This window comes from Panthera pardus, unplaced genomic scaffold, assembly GCF_024362965.1.
Source record: "Panthera pardus isolate Hobbes unplaced genomic scaffold, ASM2436296v1 HiC_scaffold_10, whole genome shotgun sequence".
NCBI classification, from domain to species: domain Eukaryota; kingdom Metazoa; phylum Chordata; class Mammalia; order Carnivora; family Felidae; genus Panthera; species Panthera pardus.
The window spans coordinates 26,894,472-26,914,561 of NW_026526655.1; the positions used below are offsets into that span (position 1 = coordinate 26,894,472).

The window sequence follows — 20,090 nt, forward strand, 5'->3', positions numbered from 1 at the left end:
AGGGTATTAAGTAAAAGAAGTCAGACAGGGAGAAACAAATCCCATACGATTTCACTTATATCTGGAATCTATAAAACAAATGAATAAACAGAAAGCAGAAACAGACCCATAAGTATAGAGAACAAATTGATGGTTGCCAGAGGGTGGGGAGATGGGCAAAATGAGTGAAGGGGAGTGAGAGATACAGGCTTTCGGTTATGGAACAAGTCATGGGGATAAAAGGTACAGCATAGAGTGTATAATCAATGGTAGTGTAATAGTGTTATATGGTAACAAATGATAGCTATACTTGTGGTGAGTACAGCACAATGTATAGACTTCTCAAATCAGTATGCTGTATGCCTAAAACTAATGTAACATTGTACATAAACTATAATTCAATTTAAAAAAAAAAAGAAAAAATTGCGGTTTACATAATGACATTGTTTATGAGATGTAATCCTCCTTCCTTATTTGCTGAATTAACAGCAAATACATGACCATTTTTCTAGCTCCTATAATGCTCAGAGTTTTACGTAATGTATATTTGGCATCTTTGTTATTGATTGTCATGAAAATTGCTGATTAGAATATTTAAAGAGATCAAAGCTAATCTATTAGACCAGATGAGACATCTTGGGCTGCTTGGGTTCAAATTCTGGCTGTGCCCATTAAGTTTTAAACAACCTTCCTATGCTCAGTTTTCTGATCTGTGAGATGGGGACGCTGATGATTACCAGTACTCATAGGAGTTAACATGTTTGTAAGGGAGCCTTCAAGACAGTCACTAAATATTTATAAAATCAATATCTATGCCAACTCCAATTGGGCTTTTCATGGGTTTTAGGCAAAGGTGAATTTCAACAGGAACCATAAAACGGCTTCTTTTCCTTAGGCATCGTTAACTGCACATTGCCCCATGGGGCCTATCTATTGCCCATAATCTTCTTCTGTTGTTGGCCTCAGGAAACCCATTACCTCCTCAGTGCCTTTTGCTCTTCTCTATACCCTGTTAAGAGTTAAAGTCCTATGGTGACTATAGTTCCTATAAGCAACCATATGAGGGAAGTTCTGGGTGGAATGAAGACTGGTAGCAGATGACCATAGTGTGGTTACTGATCACCTGCTATTTGACAATGCCAGAAGAGGCACTGTCTCCCCTGTGGGCTTCCAGTCTTCCTCTGACTTGGAGGAGAGGGGCAATGCAGGGACAAGGGTAGGCAAGTGATGGCTGTGGCTGGCTGGCTGGCAGGCTGCTAGATGCCAGCATAGACCATCTGGGCTTCCTGGAACACCTGGTAATGCACAGGCCAGTCCTCCAGAGCCCGCTGAGGGGATCATGGCCATTGGTGATCCCTAAAAGGCAGGACTTTTGTGGGGACTGGGACAGATCTTGGAGGCTCTCGGTTGTATAAGGCACTGATTGACCTTACAGGTGTTAGAACTGGATGAGATCTGTGGAGGCTGGAGGAATAGACCTGGGGGGCCAAAGAGGGGCATTGGTAAGGAGAAGCTTGGGCAGCAAGTCTTTCAATATTCTCATTATTTATTCAAGTGAATAAGGGGTCTGTTGGCTGAAGATCAGCCCCGGATTTAAGAACATGTCACTTGCTTCCCCAGGTTAGAACATCTTTCCAACCATGTCTTTTTTCTACTTCCAAAAGTTATAGACAAGTACTCTATAAGTTCAGGCCTACTAAGTAAGAGGATAGCTTTTGTCATTTCTCACTTGATAATGAGATTTTTATCTATCATAGGGTGGGGAAACAAGCAAACAAACTCCACTATATTTTTCTTTTTCCTTTATGTTAATGATAAATACAGGTGGGAAAAGAATTTTAAATGTGTTTATCACGGGTATGAAAATTACCAATTGTTACTGTTAAATAAATGTACTACTTAAAGATTTGTTTTCTTCTTTGTTGAGATAGGGCAAAAGTTGATTAAATATTGGTTCCCCAGGCTCCCAGTGGATTCTGATCTGACCTATTCAACCTGACCCTTCCCACTCCCACTTTAGGATTAGGGGTTTATTCTTTTGGGTTTTTGCTTCACAGGATGAGGAAATACTTAGGAGGGAGAGAAAAATAAGTGGGTCTACACCTGAGGTTACAAACTAAATCTGTAGGGTCTAGCACCTACGGTAATGAGTGAATGTGAATACGTGGTCTGAGAGTACTAACTGGCTAGGGTTGGCATTATGGCCGAGTGCAAGGAACAAACCCATAGCATCATTCACGAACCAGCTCCAGCCAATTGATATCATGAATGGAGGCCCGATGTTGCCAAATTTTTTAACTTTTGAAAGATCCAAATCTAAGAGTGTGGGTCTGGGGGGTGGCATGTGAACTTCCTTGGGCTTGAAAACACTGTGCGGGCCAAACAAAGCACATCTGGAGGCCACAGGTCTATTACCTCAACCAGGCCCGAGGCAGGAGATTTTAATGGAATTTGAAGGATTAGAAGTGGGAACGGCTGTGGTATATTTGTGATAAAAGGCAGGAGAGAAAAAAAATAAGGCTTTTTGGAGCGTGTCTGTGATGTTTCTTTGACACACTCAAGAAAACCTAAAGGACAGTAAAGGACAGTGGTTTGAAACAATTTTAGGTTGCTGGACTGTGTACTTTTGACAGGGACAACATCCTATCCCTGAATTACTTCAGTCAATGTTCTAGAAGTACCATATCATAAAAGAGGAACAATTTTTCTCTATATAAGCTAGAGGGTTATTTTGTAACCCTACATTATATGTGAGTTACTTATCTCTTCTCAAGACAAGTAAAATCTTTGCCTTGTTAATAAAAAGAGAAAATTAAGACTTTATTGTGATTAGTGCTACCAAATAAATGTCTAAATCCTGTGTAAAGACTTACTTGAAGGACAACAAGGATACTAATAAAAAAAAACACTATTAAAGAGAAAGTCCAGTGATGTTGGCTATATTGGACAAGATCTGCATTAGTAAAGAAAGATGGAATGGAAGGTGATAACTCCATTGGTAGATGTAGGTTTCAGCCAAGCTAGAATGGCAAGTCTGGAAAACTTCTAATACGACACTTCTTCCACCAGTCACAAGTTTCTACCACTTGTGATAGAATTATCTAGACTCTTTGATATTAGACTTGGTGATATTATCTCATGTAGTCTTAGGAGTAATTCTTACCTGTTAGGGGGCTGCAGGGGAGCTCTTTCCCCTTGGACTAGAAGAGGTGAATGCTTCTCATCTTTAACATGCAGACTGGTTCACCTAGGGAAATGCTGGAAGTTGGCATCGGGGTGGAGCCTGTGAATTTGCATGTGTAACCAGGTCCCAGGTGATGCCTGAGCACAATTTGAGTAGCAAGAAGCTAAAGGATTGAATAAAGATAGTGAAAAGGGCATACGGACCCACAGGAAGTCCACATTAGGACCTGCACAGAATCAATTCCTCTTTTTTCTAGCAGTAGAACCCGACTTTACTTAGGACAGAACATTTAATTAGAAGGGAACATTTCCTCTTCACGATTAGTTTATGTAGTCCAGATAAGACCACTTCTTCCTTTGCTCTCCTCCTACCCCAACCACCTGGGATAGAGTTAATCATGTGACCCAACCATGGGCAATCAGCAGAAGTACGCAGGTGACCCAAAGTTTAAATGATTTTCAGACCCGGGACCTTGGCTAATGCTAGTGGGAAGGAGGCTTTCTTTAGTGGGTTGTAAAACCTGGAGCTTCCAGTGACCATCATGAAAGGTCAATAAAGCCAACACAGAAGAAGCAGAGCTAAGATTTAGAAAAAGAAAGATTCCTAATGACATCTTTTGAATGCCTGGATCCATCCATGCCTGAGGCTTGAATTGTTGGTCACTTAAGTCAATTTGATCTGTGCTTCTGTCACTTAAAACAGATAGCATCCTGCTAAATACAGTAGTAGATGAAGCCTGGTACACAGTAGGAATTAGGGAGATAATTGTAGCCTTCTCAGCATAATTTTTCCTTGATTGAACTGAGCACTGTGTGTGCATGTGTGTATAATGTTTTTTTCCAGAGAAGAAACAATCTGAGACTGTAAGTTAGGTGACAAGCAATTTTATTTTGCAAAACAATCACTATACAGCAACAAATACATTTGCAAATTTTGATTGAAAAACATGAACTAACTACAACCAGCCATTGAAGAAATGCCTTTCTATGGTAACAGGCTCTAGAATTATCAGAAGAAAGAAACCCCCCAGAGATTTGTAGCGGCATGTTGGAACCTTGGAATCCCAGCATACAGAGTATACTTTGTGTTGATTTTTTTTTCTTTTTGCTAAAGTTGAAGTAGATTTTCATGATTGACATTTTCTAAGTTTAAAAATAAGCTATTTCCTGCAGAGGGACTTGGCCTCAACCTACACACCCAGGCTAAAAATCCTAGGTGTAAAAACACAAACATCAGTGTTGATTTTAGCACATCAATCTTGGAAGGAATGCCTAAAGTTTGTCTTTCCAAGTCATGAATGTATTTTTGTTTTTGGGTACTTAGACCATGAATAGTTTATTTTCCTCATTTTTGTGGCATGAAAAATAGGAGAAAAAGTGTAATTGTAGCAATGTCACAATCAACCACATTGAGATGATTTCTTTAACAATATCGACATGATGTTATATTTTGACTGATGATTCTATTTCCTGCTGTATTACTATATGAATGTGTGGAGAAGACCAGCTACCATCAGGAGATTCTTCCATTTAACAGAGTTCTCTCTTCAGCCTTCTTTAGCCAAACCTAGTTGGTGTTACACAGGTGTCTTGCTTGTGGGTGGGATTTCAGCCTATCACCCTGCTGGAACTCAGCAGGAGAATCCAGAGAGAGTTGGTTCCTAAATGAACATGGCCTTTGAAACTCATCAGGAACTTGGATCTTCCCTGTGTCATTATGAAGTACCCAATTATTGGTTGCAGGTGACCCAAGAGAGTGAGTTCATTGGAGAAGCTGGCCTTTTAACTCTTCGCAGCTCTGGATTACTTATGTATCCTTAAACAGGTTCTCAAAGGCTAAAGCCAGAGAGAAACTGGCATTAGTAGATCTAGAATTGGAACTATGAAGCTTTAATTTCTAGATCAGCGTATGGGTATCCCCACAAGAGTGGTGTTCAAAAAGCTTAATTTGTGTCGTTAATCTTGAGAGTGAAGGCAAGATAGGTTCCACCCCCTCTTCCCATAAGAAGACATTTAGCCTGTGTGTTTCCCTCTTCCATTGGTACAAATTATCAGTTTCTTTTTGTTAACATTGTAAAGAATCACATTTCCATACAAAGGAAGGGCATTTATTCATTATAATTTTGCTGTGATTTGAAATAAACATTTGTTTTAATGCCAAATCTAAGTTAAACTTAGTGCTTTATATAATCTTTATTTGGGGCAAGTATTTGTAGGAAATGGAATTTTAATATGTACAGCATAATTACTTATTCTTAAGTTTCACAAAAAATTTAAACCAGGTTGATAAAAAAATGCTTATTTTGTGGGTTAAGACTGTCCTAATCAACTGTTAACTTCTTTCTGGAGAACTTTAATCACTATCTAACACTATCAAACATGTAAGAAAGTACCATAAGTCTCCATATAACTATTCTTTCTTCCATTATTTTCTGGTGCATTTCAAGGGAAGTTGATGAATAAAATGCTCAGATTGGTCAAATCCACATCACAGCACTTACTAGGCAGAAAATAGACATATCCATGGTCATACTGAGCAGTTTCTAATTTTTTGACTGCCGTATAAAATAACTGATTTATATTTTCAGACATGTTTGCCTATGTAAAGCTTTCTTGTTGAGAATGAATGATATGATTTTGCTCCTAGAGTTTTTTTGATGGGAGTCACATTGGTTGCAATAGCCAGTGGTCACAAAATGGCAGTACCTGTGTCTCTCTGTCTTTGTATCCCTTGGCTGTGTTCTTAGAAACTACTATACTTCCTCATTGCTACATCCATGCTCATCATTTCCTCCTTTATATTCAGGAATTGGCTTACGGACATCAAACACCTATCAGACCATTTGCCTTTGACTGTTCATATCCAACCTACCAGCCCCGAGCAAGAAAAAACAGAGATAAAATACATAAGAGCATCTACCCAGACTGGTAACTCATTGCATATTCAGGCCATTGACTATAAATTGCTTATTCACAAGTCTAAAATGAATGATTTGTGAGAGGAATTAATTCATTTGTGATTTCTAGATTCAATATTAATCCAGACCAACATTACCTTTTGATAAGTAATAGTCATATAGTGCTCCTTTACAGAGGGCAATGTTGGGAGTCCTGAAAAAACTGATTTAGATATCTGTATCTCAAATGTTTTGTAGCTATACCTTCTCAAAATACTGTATTTGTCCTTTCTGATCAAGGGATCTTTACTTTGGGTAAGAAAGCCAAATGTTTTCTATCAGGTAATTTAATTAGCAGTAACTTTTTGGAGGAGTGGGGCAACATGTCCCAAACTCCCTCTGTGATTTTCAACTTTAGCAAATGGAAAAAAAAAAAAAAAAGAAAGAAATCCTAAGAAGTCTGTTTTGTGAATGATTACAGGAATAAAACCCAAACTATTCCATAATTCAAAATGAGATAAATCCATAATCTTAAACCAATAATCTGTAAACCCTTTCAATGTATAACTGGACCCACCCCCACAAACTCCATGTTGGTAAAAGCAAAGAAAAAAAATTTTTCCTAGCATCACGGGAGAGACTTGTATCTGGCACTAAAACAGGGTTACAGCTCTGAGTTGTTACAGGAAGCAACTTCATGCTAAAACTTTTTGTTCTTTTTTAATGTATTTTTTTTTTTTTTGAGTAGGGAAAGAACCCTGCTAACATCTACTTTCACATACCTAAAATTGCAACACCAAAGGGTGCAGGAGACACAGATACTGTGAATAAGGAAGTATAATATTCAAGTATATGAGGAAGTATCACAAATGGCCACAGAGAAATATATATATATTTATATCTATAATACTGTATCAAACAGACGGAAAGGGAGTGTGAAACTGGTAGTGTGGACACAAATCTAGCTGATCAACTGACATTCTAATCAGACACGAGCCCATCCTAATGAAAGTGCTTCATTCCTAAGAGATGCACTTTTATACCACTTCCTCAACCACAGATCAAATGCTTCGTAACTATTTTTAATTAGTTAAATAATTTATTGGATTGACTTATACTCTGATATAATTATCCAGGTCCCAAATGTTAATAACTTAACTGAATCTTTCTTCCCATTTATACAAAATAACACTTAAAAAAAAAAAAAAACAACAACTTATTTCTTACATGCTCTTTCCTTCCTGCAATCAGACTCCTTGATTTAATTTAACCTGTAATAAGTTAAAATGGGCAGCTTTTATCTTTTCACCCAGCAACAGAATAGTGAAATGAGCAGCTTGGATTTCAACAAGGCCTTTCAGAATGTATGGATAGCCTTCAGGCACATGAAAGGTAAAAATGCAAGTTTTAAAATAATAATACTCCATGCAAAACAGAGCAGAGCAAAAATAATTGTCCAACTGTACTCATGTAAAGCCAGTGTCTTCCTGTTGCAAATGGAAATCAAGTCAATTTCTGCATATACTATTCATTGTTTTTTTATAAAATTGTAACAATTACTACAGTTTGGGAATGAGATTATTTATTTTATGGTTTGTAAAGAATGAATATAACACCTGCTCAGAGCCCACGCCTGCCAAGAGCTCATGCCTAAATATTATTACTTCAACGCTAAATGAGAAATATTCACAAGCCCTGCTTAGCGAGTGCAGCAGTGACATCCTCGGCCAAAGTGGCAAGCTGAGGGGATTCGAGCAGGTTGATGCTTCCAGAGGAGGAGACATTGCTGAGTCGTCGGGGGGACGCCACGCTGGATCTGCCTGGGGACTGCGTGATGATCTCAGCTCCGTGGTCCACACGGGCCTTAGCATGCTCTCTGAAGTTCAGCTTTTGACTGTCAATCTGTTCAAGACAAACATTAGTCCTTGTTAACTCAAGCATCTTAAATGGCCCCTAGACCTCCCATCGTGTCTCAGAGCTGATGTCAATGTCACTTCTGTTCAGCTCTGCCATCTCTCCTTCCTCTGTGCCCAGGTCTTCCATCTGGGACCCATTTTGATAAGGAGTATTTCAGAAGGATTAAAACAAAACAAAACAAAATAAGACAGGCTCGGCTCGCGACCTTGTTTCTTACCTTGACATTACCACCTCCAGGTACATGGTGAGCATTGTCGAGTGAGCCAACTTTAGCTTGGGCCTTTTCTTTGAAATCCAGTTTTACACTCTCAATCTTCACACGCCCACCACCTGTGAGAGGACAAAGCTTTTAAATGCCTTGCTACCATGACATCTTCTATTTATGGTGACTATTTCCCTAAAACGATTTCAGTAGATAGACCACCACAAAGCACAAACTTCATTTACTATTCTTTTGACCACGGATGTGATGGGGATTTTTTTAGAATTCTAGTCCATACCATTATTCCCATACCACCCAAGGTAATGACATCTTTATTTTGTACCATTATATGGCGTGCTCTACATATTAACATCTTTTTCCTCTAAGCCAAAGTGAAGGCTGATTTCTAGGTAAGTTTCCAATGCACTTATCTATTTTGAAACTTATCCCCTCTGCTCTTTACTTTTCAACTAATAAATTCTTCTTAGTAATCTACCTATGTCTAACCTAAAATATACGAGGGGCATTTCCCTATCTATACAACAAAAACTCTAAAAATAACACAATGAAAATATCTCCTTTCACCCTTTCTAAAACATGGAACATCCAATCTCTTATCCTTAAGGGTGCAAATTAAATTGAAATGAAGATCTTCTTTAATGTTCTTCATGGTAATAGGTCACGTTTCCAAAAAACTATAGGTTAGGAATGGTGCACATATGGGTCATATATTCATTTGTAAAATTTCAACACTGAGAGCTTGACTGATGAAATTCGAGCTGGAAACTAAGTGGTTTATAACTAGAGAGTTTTGAGAGTGTCCCATTATCATTAGCAGATGGAGTAATAGGAGGAGAACATTAAGAGATCCCATTCTTACACAGATGCCATAGGACCAATCTTACACTCATTTTGATCTGATAACGGGGATACAGTTTGGACCATGCCATTTCCCTAAATGCTAGTCTTAAATTTGAGGATCTACTGATAGATGAGAGTGCCAACATGCCACCTTTTAGAGTGATGCCCCTATCTCTGCATGCCTTTTCCATCTTGCAAATGCAAGGAGTTCAAGCCCAGTTGGTATCCATTGTCCTTTAGTTTGAATTAGACTCCTTTACCTCTCCACCTAAGATTTGCTTTCACTTTGATTAGCAATTTGGTTTTGGCTGTGTGCATTTCTTTGAAAGGCCAGTGGTAAATGACATGATCCTCTACTACTATTGCATCTGTCTTAGGATTTTGACTTGGGAGAAACATGGAAAAGCTTTTTCAATTTTGGACTCTTGACGCTTATTTATCTCTCAAGGTCAGCAAAGAAAGGTCTGTTAAGTCTTCACAGACTTAGACCTTGCAGTATTTTTCTCATATGATACCTGGACATTTACAATGACACCCAACTACCTGGGAAAGTGCCCCTTGAAATTAAATGGTGTGATTAGATTACATTTTGAAGATATATCCATTCATTCTTCTGAAGGTATAGGATGTGCATGATGTTATTTAGCTCATGCTTACAGGAGACATGTAGTTGTCCCTCCCTCAAAATATGTATTATTGCAATAAACTTTATTCTTCCAACATTTCACCTGGCCATGTGGGTCTCACTTGTTAGTTGTGATGGGATTAGTGTGATTTATAAAACATACTTATCTTGATTAGAGCATAGAGGATGTTGAATTCTCTAGATGAGATCCACTTTCTTGGGACCTTTTCTATTATTTTTTGGTAGCCTTTAATGGAAGTGGCCTTTTCAAGCTCTCTTTTATGATTCTATGTTGTGTCAACATAACTGTGTTAAAATTTTTGTTGAATTCTATTTTACGACAGAAAAAAAAAAGTAAGGCTGACCCCAAATATATTCAGGAAAGGAAGCTTGAGAAGTCTGTTTTTGTGAAAATCCTACTAGAAACTTTTATATAACTATTAGAGAAGCCCATTTGAATTCATGGATCTATCCCCTTGGTCCTGAAGAATCCTGGCACCCACCAGGAGCAGTGATTGTGAAGGACTATAATCTTTATCAGGCCTCATACATCCTAAAGTTGAGCTTCCAGGTATTGAGTTGTTGCCTTTATTTTCTCTGTACATATTCCACATTCCAAAGTAACTTTGTGAAAAGCTTGCTGTTGTCAAGGATCATAGTGTTAACACTTCTTTATGAATTTAGTCATCTGCTGCAGTTCTTAGAAAAGTAAGATCCAGATTTAGAAATAGGTGGGAGTCTATGACAATAGTCTTTTATGACCAATAAATCTTACATAGACTATTTCCTTAACTGTGTAACATTTTTCTGTGCATCAAGAGTCTGGTTGAATTTGGCTAATGGAATACTTACTGTCTAAAATAAAGAATTCAAAATTTTATTTTGAATTCTGGAAGAAAATAGGTGGTATGGCCAAATACTTGTTATGTTGACACAGGAGTAGAGTCAACTAAGTGTTTGTAAGCTTGAGGTACAGACAGAATTGTGACGATATGCAGTATGACACCATGTCCCTGCTGCCTCAGGAATGAAAGAGAAGCTAATTCCAGGGTAACAGTTCTGAAATTAGTATTGGACATTATTGGGGATAATCTACAAAAAGACATGACCACTGATTGACCTGAGAGCTGGACCCGGGCACTTAGAGACTTCTCGTTCCCTACCCTGTCCTGGGAATGTGGGTTCTGCTTGCCTTTCCTGCTTCCAGAGGCTGCTCGAAGGACATAGCTCTGTGATAACGATGTGGTGTTGACAGCTACACTGTAAACATGACTAAACCCAGTTAAGGCCTCTTTATAAGCTTCTAAGATTTGGCAAGTAGGTGTTGGGATCCACCTTGCTGCTACCCAAGACAAACGTCATATGTAAATTCCCTTTCCTTATTAAAATTTCCACTGCCAACCTGGAGTGGCCTGCCTCTTTCTTCAGTTTCTTCCTGCCTTCTGAGTACAGGGGCCAATTTCAGATTATACCAGGGAAGCTCCCAAGAGGATCGTGAACCAACAGAGATTCCATATATGTATTTTCTAACTCCTTGATTTACTTTATGAACACACCTTCTCAAAGTGAAGCCTGACCCCTAGACATGTTTCCAATGCATTTATTCATTTTGAAACTTATCCTATCTACATTTGATTTTCAACTAATTTTCAATTAGTACACTGCTAATAATCTTCTCTGGGTCACAAATCTTATTGGACTCAATTGTTGTTGTCGTTGCTCTTTTTCTTTTTAAATAGGCTTCAAGCTCAGCGTGGAGCCCAATGCAGGGCTTGAACTCATGACCCTGTGATCAAGATCTGAGCTGAGATCAAGAGTCGGTGCTTAACCAACTGAGCTACCCAGGTGCCCTGGGGCTCACAGTTCTTATCCCTCATTTCTGATAACATTTGAGATAATGAATGGTAATAACCTATTACTTGGTTTAATTAAGTTATCAGGCATACTAACATCGTGTCCTTCTATAATTCAATGGTATATACTGTGTCAAAACATTCTTAAGAAAATTATAAATTTGACAGTTGTCCACTATTTACATAGGCATGCAGGTAGAATTTAATAAAAATCTGTGATAATGATACTCAGAATAAAAAATGACTCATAATATGTTAGATTTACATTTTAAAGATGAAATAATTCCCAGCAAGTATGAATATAAATTCTACTTTAGACCACTAGTCCCATAGGATATTCTAGAAAAACAGGAGGCCAATGGTTAAATAAATTGGGATAAGCACTGCATCAAGCAATGGATCCATTAAGCACTGCATTCTGCTGAGGGTTCGTAATGCTTATTGACCTACTATAGGATCTGAGAAATTCAGCAGATAAACACATTTCATCAGCTTTGCTTAAGCATAAACCCTATTTCACATAATGTAGAAAAAACGTTTTCATGAAAAATCTTTGGAAATGCTAATTTCAGCTCATGTAATTATGTATGAATACATGGCCCAAGGTATTTTATGGACTATATATTTTAAAAGAACTCCAGTGTGCAGGTTGAGAACGTAGAGATAAATGCATTTTATATATCTTTTGATTTTGAACTTGTCCTATGATATGTGGCCTCTTTGTGATATTGAAGTTTATCTGTCCAAATGAAGATGGCTTGAAGTTTCTAGCTTAAGTTTCTATTAATAAAAGCATGCATTTTCAGGATTTTGAGACATTTTTCCAATTAGATATTTCATAACAAAATTTTGCTTGTCAATTTCTTAAACACAATTTAATATTTTTCTAACTACTAAGAAGAATTTATTTACCTGGCCTGTGGCGGATGTTCTTCAGAGAGCCACATTTGGATGTCACATGGCTTAGGTCTATCTTCTTGGTAACAATCTGTACCTGTATGAGCCACATAAAATATGCTTAAAATGGTTGGGACATAGACAAGCTCCCAAGCTCATATGCAAAACCCACAAACATATCCAAGCTCACAACACCTAGCAACACAGAAACCCAAACTGAAGTACATACACACACACAGGAAAACATAACCTCCCAATATCCTCCCACGTTTGGTTGGGGAGAAGGACTAAAGTGAAAGAAAATCCTAGAATAGAAGATTTTATTAGTAGAAAACAGATCATGCCACAAGAGGATAGCAACACCTGGATTAATAGGGCAAGCTTCCACTCAGAGAATGAAACCACACGGTGTTAAACCTTCCCATAAGCAAAAAGCCAAGTGAAGAGATGAATTATTTTTTTTTAAAAGTGACTTTTACATAAAAGTGACCACCATTGCTCATAGATATAAGAAGACCACCACTGCTTTAAGATACAAGAAGAAAGCTGCAACCATGCTTTTCTAGAATACTATTGTCATGTCTTGGCTAATGGAATTTTTCTCATACACCAAATTATAAGATGGTATCAACATTTTTTCTTGTATTTTATTGAAATTATTTCCTCTCCCCGTGTTAGAAACAGTGCTTTTCCAAATGTGGGCTGTTGTCCATTTGCATTAGATGTACATGGGATTACTGAATTGGACACTGTGGAAATGAGGCCATGGAATCTGCATATTTGAACAAGTGATTCTTCTCTAGAGGAAAGTTTAAGACTATTGTTTTGGAGGTTGGAAGCTCCCCCAATTTCTTTAAGATGGTTAGTTATCTCATTTATCCTTTGCCACTTAGCTGTTTGGACCAGCAGGCCCTGCAGTAGAGGATAGGGGTCACCCTTTGATACCCTCCAGTTATTTCCCAGGACCGAGACTGTTTCTGTGAAAGTATCACATGGTTTGCACTTACAGTCAGGACACAGGGAGGAGGGCAGCGTGCCAATGTAAATACTGATCCTGAGGCTTAGCCCAGCACCCTTAAAGGAGCCCAGCAAACCTTGTTATAGACTTCCTATGACAGTGACATTTTCATGCTCAGTGGGACTAGTTCAAGCAAGAGGTGACAGCTCCTGGTAGAAGGCAGTTGTTTGTCCCCTTTCACTGCTTGACTCCATCTCTGCCCAGCTGAGGAGCAAGGAGCCAAGAGTTATTAAACAGGTGAGAAATCTGGACTTTACACTGTAAATTACTTAAGTCACAGATGGCCAGGTTCTGAAGTTTTAGGTGACAGGATCTGTAGAACAGATAGTCAGCCTGGCTCACCTCTTTTATTATTCTTATTTTGTGAAGAATCATGCTGACTATACCTTGGGTTTGCCTCTGCCTCAACTACATTTTAGAAACATGGATTCATCTTTCCCTTCCTCTCAAAGGACATTATTTCCACTCAATTCAAGGCACAGAAAACAAAATCCCGTCAAGACGAAATTTATATTGGGACTTTGAATGGCACATGAACTGTGCTTCATTAGTTTTGCATTATTGCAAATGATATCCTAACTCTCATGAATAGCGATGGACAAAAGACTGTCATAATACACTTTAGGTACTTTCAAGTGTATCAGCCTTTGCTTCAAGAGTAATTTAAATGGAACTATAAATGTGTGTGTGCCCAGCTGACTTCTGTTGGGGAGTAGAGACAGCATGAGGAAATACCTTGAAGCCAAAGGCCAGCAAACAAAATTGGCAAGTGAGGTGGGTTTGCCATCCCCCTGAAAACCACTGTGCAGTCCATTAAGGTTTTATTCCTCAATTCAAAGAAAGAAATTTGTTGATGACCTTACAGGGAAGGATGGGAAGTCCACCAGCAAAAATGCAAGGGTGACCAGCTCCCCGACCAGGGCACACGTGGAGCAGCAACAAGAAGGGGGGTGTGTATTGTGAGGAAGGCAGGAAAAGAGACAGTGTGCTGGCTGTGCAGATGGCTCCACACAATCAGGACAGCTTTCTAATAGAAGCTTCTACTTACATTTCCGCCCCCAGCAGAATGTTTGATGTTATCCTTGGAACCACATCTGGACTGAACCTTGCTAAAATCGATCTTCTTGTTTAAAATCCTAACCTAAAAGGAATTGGAGGTAACTTCACCGTGCATTTTTCTTTCAGTATGCTGGGTATAGGGAGCCAGAATGGATCAGTGCCAAGGAGGCTCCAAACTTCCTTCCACCTACATAATCATTTAAGAGAAAAAAAACCTAACACTGGAACTGAAGAATAGATCTATCATATAAATATGAACCGCTATTCTCCTGAATCCCCAAGGGCCAAATGCTCAAGAACTTTAGATATCCAAGTTGTAGGCAGGTGTAATCTGGAAATGATGAGAAGAATAGAAAAATAAAAATTGGGTCATCTGTGATGGGGAGGCTCCTGATACTGTGGACAATGCTGGGACTCAGGTCTACTCTATGAAAGGCCCAATAGCATAATTCAGTGTAGTAGATGCCCTATCCCCTTAAATCCTACAGTATCAGCCATTGTAATTATAAATTACCTGGTACATTTGACTTTTTATTGGTTGACATAGCACAGGTGAGGTTCATGACTGGTTGGGCTGAATGCCATTGATGAGGGTTCTTATGCATCCAGTGGAAGAACCCTTGCTTTCCCAAGGGGGTCAACAAGGAGGCTCAGGGCCTCCTCTGCTGAAAAGGCTTCACTACTGCCTTGCAGGTTTGGTTCAGTGGTCTTCTGAGAGGCCTCTCTCTGACAGCTGCTCATAAACAGCCATAAACCTTGGATGATTGGTGTGGAAGCATTCTTTCCATTTTTAGAAGGAAGCAAAACAAGGACCATTAGTTAGCTGACTTATACTAGGTCATGTAAAGGTAGTCCAGGCCTTCATTAGGTCCAAAAGGTTTGAGGCTAGGCGTTTTATTTCTATTTTCAGAAAGTTCAGTATTCATCTTAAGGACAATAGCAAATCTAGATCTGGACAGATATTACTCTAGTGTAATGTAATGTGTAAAGTAATAGCTCTTGTGACTTCTTTCGTGTGTCTTAAATTTTGCATGTTTTGGAGGGCACATGAATAACGTAAGCAGGGAAAGAAAGGTTTATTTTTGTTGTTTGTTTCTTTGATTTTACTTTGGCTACTTCTACTACTCTGCCGGTATCCCTTTAATAGCTAAAGAGAAATTATGTTTTCAATGCTTTAGGGGACAGTTTGTCCTCTTATTATAAAAAGCTAAATAAATATATCCTAGATATACAGCCCTCTCCAAGAGTGGTATCACATCTCTTGGTATTTGCAAAACAGAGTAAAAAATTCAAGTTGACATTGAGTCCTGACTATTTTTAACTAGACAAAGCTTAAATTGCAGTGCCTGCCTACCACTGACAAGAGAGCTTGTCCCTTACAGGGAAATATCATTGACAGCTCTCATCGGCTGCCCAAGGAAAGGGCCTCTTGCCAAAATCTGAATTCAGAAAACATGATGACTGGGCCACACTTTAAGGCATGATAAAAATTCCAATTTAAAAAGAAGGGGGTAATATCACTGAGTCTGTATCTAACAATAAGTGTAGTTGTATGCTAGGAATTTCACATAAAATGGAGACACAAATAACTTTGTCAACAAGGGCCATTACACCTCAAGCCTCACAGATAAATTATTTGTAGAAAGCAAATCATTTTATTATTTCAAATAATAATATTTTTAATTATCCTCCATGAGTATCTATTTTGTCAATGAAACAGAATTCATCTAAGCCATTTTTCCTAATCCTTGTGGATGTACAGGGTCTCATATTCCATTTGCAAATTTTAATTTAGAGATCATTAGAATACAAATCAAGTGACTCATTACCAAGTGATCAAAGCCAAATGTTAAATCTGATTCACTTGTTGCAAAAATGGAAATTCCAATTTTAGTTGCATGAATCTGTTTGACTCTAACATTTAATCAACCGGCAATTTTTATGATTTCTAAAACAAATGATTCAAACCTAAAGGGGGCACATTGCTAGCATTATTTAAAGACACTTTAAATCTTAAAATCCTAAAACTTAAAGGCTGACTTCTGTCGATTTTCCTCAGATTTTCTACAGAATCATAGATTTTCTAGTGAAACAACCAGGGGTCTTTTTTGACGGTAGACTTTCCCAACCTATGTCTTTTCAATTCTTAAGATGAAGCAGACCTTTGACATGCATTAATGGCATGTTCTTTACATATTTCCATATTTGTAATAGCTTCAGAGTATATTGTTTTTGCTAAACAAATAAGGCAGAATATGACATTCACCATTTTGCTTGATGGTTGAATAGACAGAAACAAAATCACTTTGGCCACTAGATGCTTGATGCTCAGTAAAGTTATGCTCTAGCTTGACAACTTGCACCCACCTAGTCCATGTGATGCACATTTATGCTTTAACAAAACCACAAAATACTTCATGGCAAAGAACTCTGGGATCATTTACAAATAATTAACACCTTAGGGAGTTAATTCCACAAATATCAGCAGTCCTCGGAAATCATTCCACAAAATAGAAAAATAGATAGCTGCTGTGAAGGAGAAAGCTTTATTCCAGATTCGTGCTCTTTTTCTAAATCAGAGACTCAAATTTTAACTCTCTGTGCTCTATGGATGGGTCTAAATAAAAATGACTTTTTTGGGTAAGGAATTTCCATCGAGCTTTTGTTTTCCTATATATCAAGGGAAAATTATTTTGACATTTCAGAGATGGTCTAGAAAAAATATAACAAACTTCTATTTGATGAACTAATTTTCTATATTCATGATATGGAGGAAAAAATATTTGAATAATCATTATACAAGGTTAACTCTAAAGCACATTTTATCTTTTTTGTCAATTTCTTTCAGTCAAAATTTTTACCTGCACTATTAATGCAAAATGGAGTCATTTGAAAGAGTAGCAATCTTTCCTTCTGTGTACTTTATAGTGGAAGGGAAATGTATTATTTCAATTAACTGAATCATCTTCCTAAAGCTCTGCCTTACTCAAAATTCTCCCAAAGTCTATTTTCTATTAGATGCATCAAAAATTCTTAGGTAGGCCATCAGGTTCTCCAAATTCTTATTTTTGAGCCTGCTTCTCAAAATTTTACATTTTGGCCAGACAGTGTTGCATTCCATACTTTAAGGCCCTTGTTTACATTTTGAAGTTTATTCCCATGCTTTCTTTATGTTATCTCTCGCTAGAATGCCTCATTCCAAGTTGAGTCTGGAACTCGTCATTCTTCAAGGATCAGCCCATCAGTCCCTCTCAAGGGAGGCTGGCAAAAAAGGATTTCAGTCTCAGGAACAAAGGTTGGCGACTTGCTTGCATTCACTGTTGACTTTTCATTTACATAAGAGTCATATAAGAAAGAGTTAAAAAGAATAGACTAATGTAATTGAATAATTAATCAGAATTATCTTATTTTACTTTTTACTAATTCTGTCCTCCTCCACCACATTAGGGAAGACCAGTGTAGTGACTTTCTGGATATTCCTGGTGCGACTCTAGTTGGATTTTATAATGATGGTTCAGTTGAAATGATATGCCACTGTACTTTCTCTGCATGGAAGTTTGAATGCTCCTTTAGAGAAACACACTTCTTTTTCTCCCCAAATGAGGTTGCTTTAAGAAAGGACCAGAAGACAAAACGTAGGATATGTCTGAAGGCAAGAACAAATTTCTTTTTACCGGAGCCTCGTTGGAAATACAAAACGTGTAAAATGAAAGAAAATATAATCCTGGCTTATGGTTTTTAGTAAAACGATTTATAAACCAGAGGCATTAATCACCATGTCAACTTGAATTTCTTAAGCATGGGTGTTTTGATCTTTTTTTAAAATTTGACACACTCTGATGCTGGTTTCTTTATCAAAAGATCCACATCCAGCTCAAGATAGCAAGATATGGAGATTAGCTGGGAGTTCAAAAGTTTGGATTCTCTTCTTGGCTCTCCTACATGATAGTGCTAGGCTCTACAGACAACCTCTAGCTAGGTATGGTCCTTAATTGCTGTATCACTTCTTTATTCCTCCATCTAACGTTGTCTTAGAAAGAATACTTTTTTTTTTCTTTTGAACAGGTAGTGGCCAGTGACACTCAACTGATTTCCCTTCAACTTTCCAGGAGATTAAGCTTTTCCCTTGGCTTTACATGATTTCTCAGGAGTGCTTAAAAATAAAGCCTTTCCTTGGCCTTGCATTAGAAAAACACTTTCTCTCCCTCTCTCTCTCTCAAAAGTATTTCCCATTTTATAGCATTCAATTTTAATGAAAACTATTTATTGAGCCTATTTAGGGTCCTGCAGTATCATGTATTAAAACAAAAGGGGCTCCTGGGTGACTCAGTCAGTTAAGCATTGGACTCAGTTTCGGCTCAGGTCATGATCTCATGAGTTTGAGCCTCGTGTGGAGCTCTGTGCTGACCATGGAGCCTGCTGTGACTCTCTCTCTCTCTCCCTCTCTCTCTGCCTCTCCCGCCTCTCAAAATAAAGAAATAAACACTTAAAAAAATGACAACCTCAGATATTTCTGAAGAATAAAAGTTCTCTGGAACAGATGATGTTTTACAAAGACTCTTTTGTTAACAACCATGTACTCAGATTAAAATGCATATAGACTTTATAGTCTATTTCACATTTTTTTTATTTATTGAATTGCAAGGTCTCTTTTATTTTTAATTTACACAGAGAGAGAGACAGAGTGCAAGCAGGAGAGAGGAGCAGAGGGAGAGAAAGAAGAGAATCTTAAGTAGGCTCCATGCTCAGCACGGAACCCGACTTGGGGCTTGATCCCACGACTCTGGGATCATGACCTGAGCAGAAATCCAGAGTCGTTTATTCAACCCACTGAGCCACCCAGATGCCCCTCTATTTCAAACTTTAACTCTTCCTATACTGACCTATAACTTCTTCAGAATTTGATGTATCAAATATAAGCAATAAATAGAGTGCACATGTAAATAGAAATAACAGTTTATATCAAAACCTACAATTCCACAGAGCTCTAAAGCAAAAGGATACATTGGAGGGGCCCATCAAGATGCCAGCCCAATTTTTCTATGCAGGCTATGCCACACAGCAAAAAACAGAACCACATCAAAAACCCTGAATAAGCAAATAATGCTGAAAAATTTGTAAAGAAATTTTTGGTGGAACAGACACTGAGTTTAGGCATTAACCTCATGGTTGAACACTGGCACTACATTTTTTTGTTCAGCTTAAATTTGTAAGAAATTTAAGGAATAGTGGATCAAGTGTAAAGGCAGTAAGTTTTTTTTTTTAATTTTTTAATGTTTATTTATTTTCGAGAGAGAGGCAGACTACAAGCGAGGAAGGGGTAGAGAGAGAGAGAGGGAGAGACAGAATTGGAAGCTGTCATTTCCACTGAGCCACCCAGGCACCCCAAGGCAGGAAGTTTTAAAGGGTTTATTTAGGGGGTGCCTGGGTAGCTCAGTAGGTTAAGCATCCAACTTCAGTTCAAGTCATGGTCTTGCAGTTTGTGAGTTTGAGCCCCACATCAGGCTCTGTGCTGACATCTCAGAGCCTGGAGCTCTGAGATTCTTTGTCTCCCTCTCTCTCTGCCCCTCCCCCACTCACACTCTGTCTCTCTCTCAAA

The 20,090-nt window shown here is 38.2% G+C and overlaps 1 protein-coding gene across 42 annotated transcripts in view; it reads right to left on the reverse strand.

Annotated features, from left to right (window-relative positions):
- Positions 1-4,031: 4,031 nt before the first annotated feature.
- MAP2 (microtubule associated protein 2) overlaps positions 4,032-20,090 on the reverse strand; it is a 281,261-nt gene continuing 265,202 nt past the window's right edge. For 27 of the 42 annotated variants that reach the window (XM_019446158.2, XM_019446150.2, XM_019446161.2 and 24 more), the window contains 4 exons: positions 14,481-14,573; positions 12,430-12,511; positions 8,194-8,306; positions 4,032-7,961 (listed from right to left, as the gene is read on the reverse strand). In XM_019446158.2, the coding sequence (XP_019301703.2) occupies positions 7,746-7,961; positions 8,194-8,306; positions 12,430-12,511; positions 14,481-14,573 (504 nt within the window). In that variant the 3' untranslated portion in view covers positions 4,032-7,745. The remainder of the gene's footprint in view (positions 7,962-8,193; positions 8,307-12,429; positions 12,512-14,480; positions 14,574-20,090) is intronic. The other 15 variants (XM_019446167.2, XM_053905406.1, XM_053905411.1 and 12 more) reach the window with 1 other exon arrangement.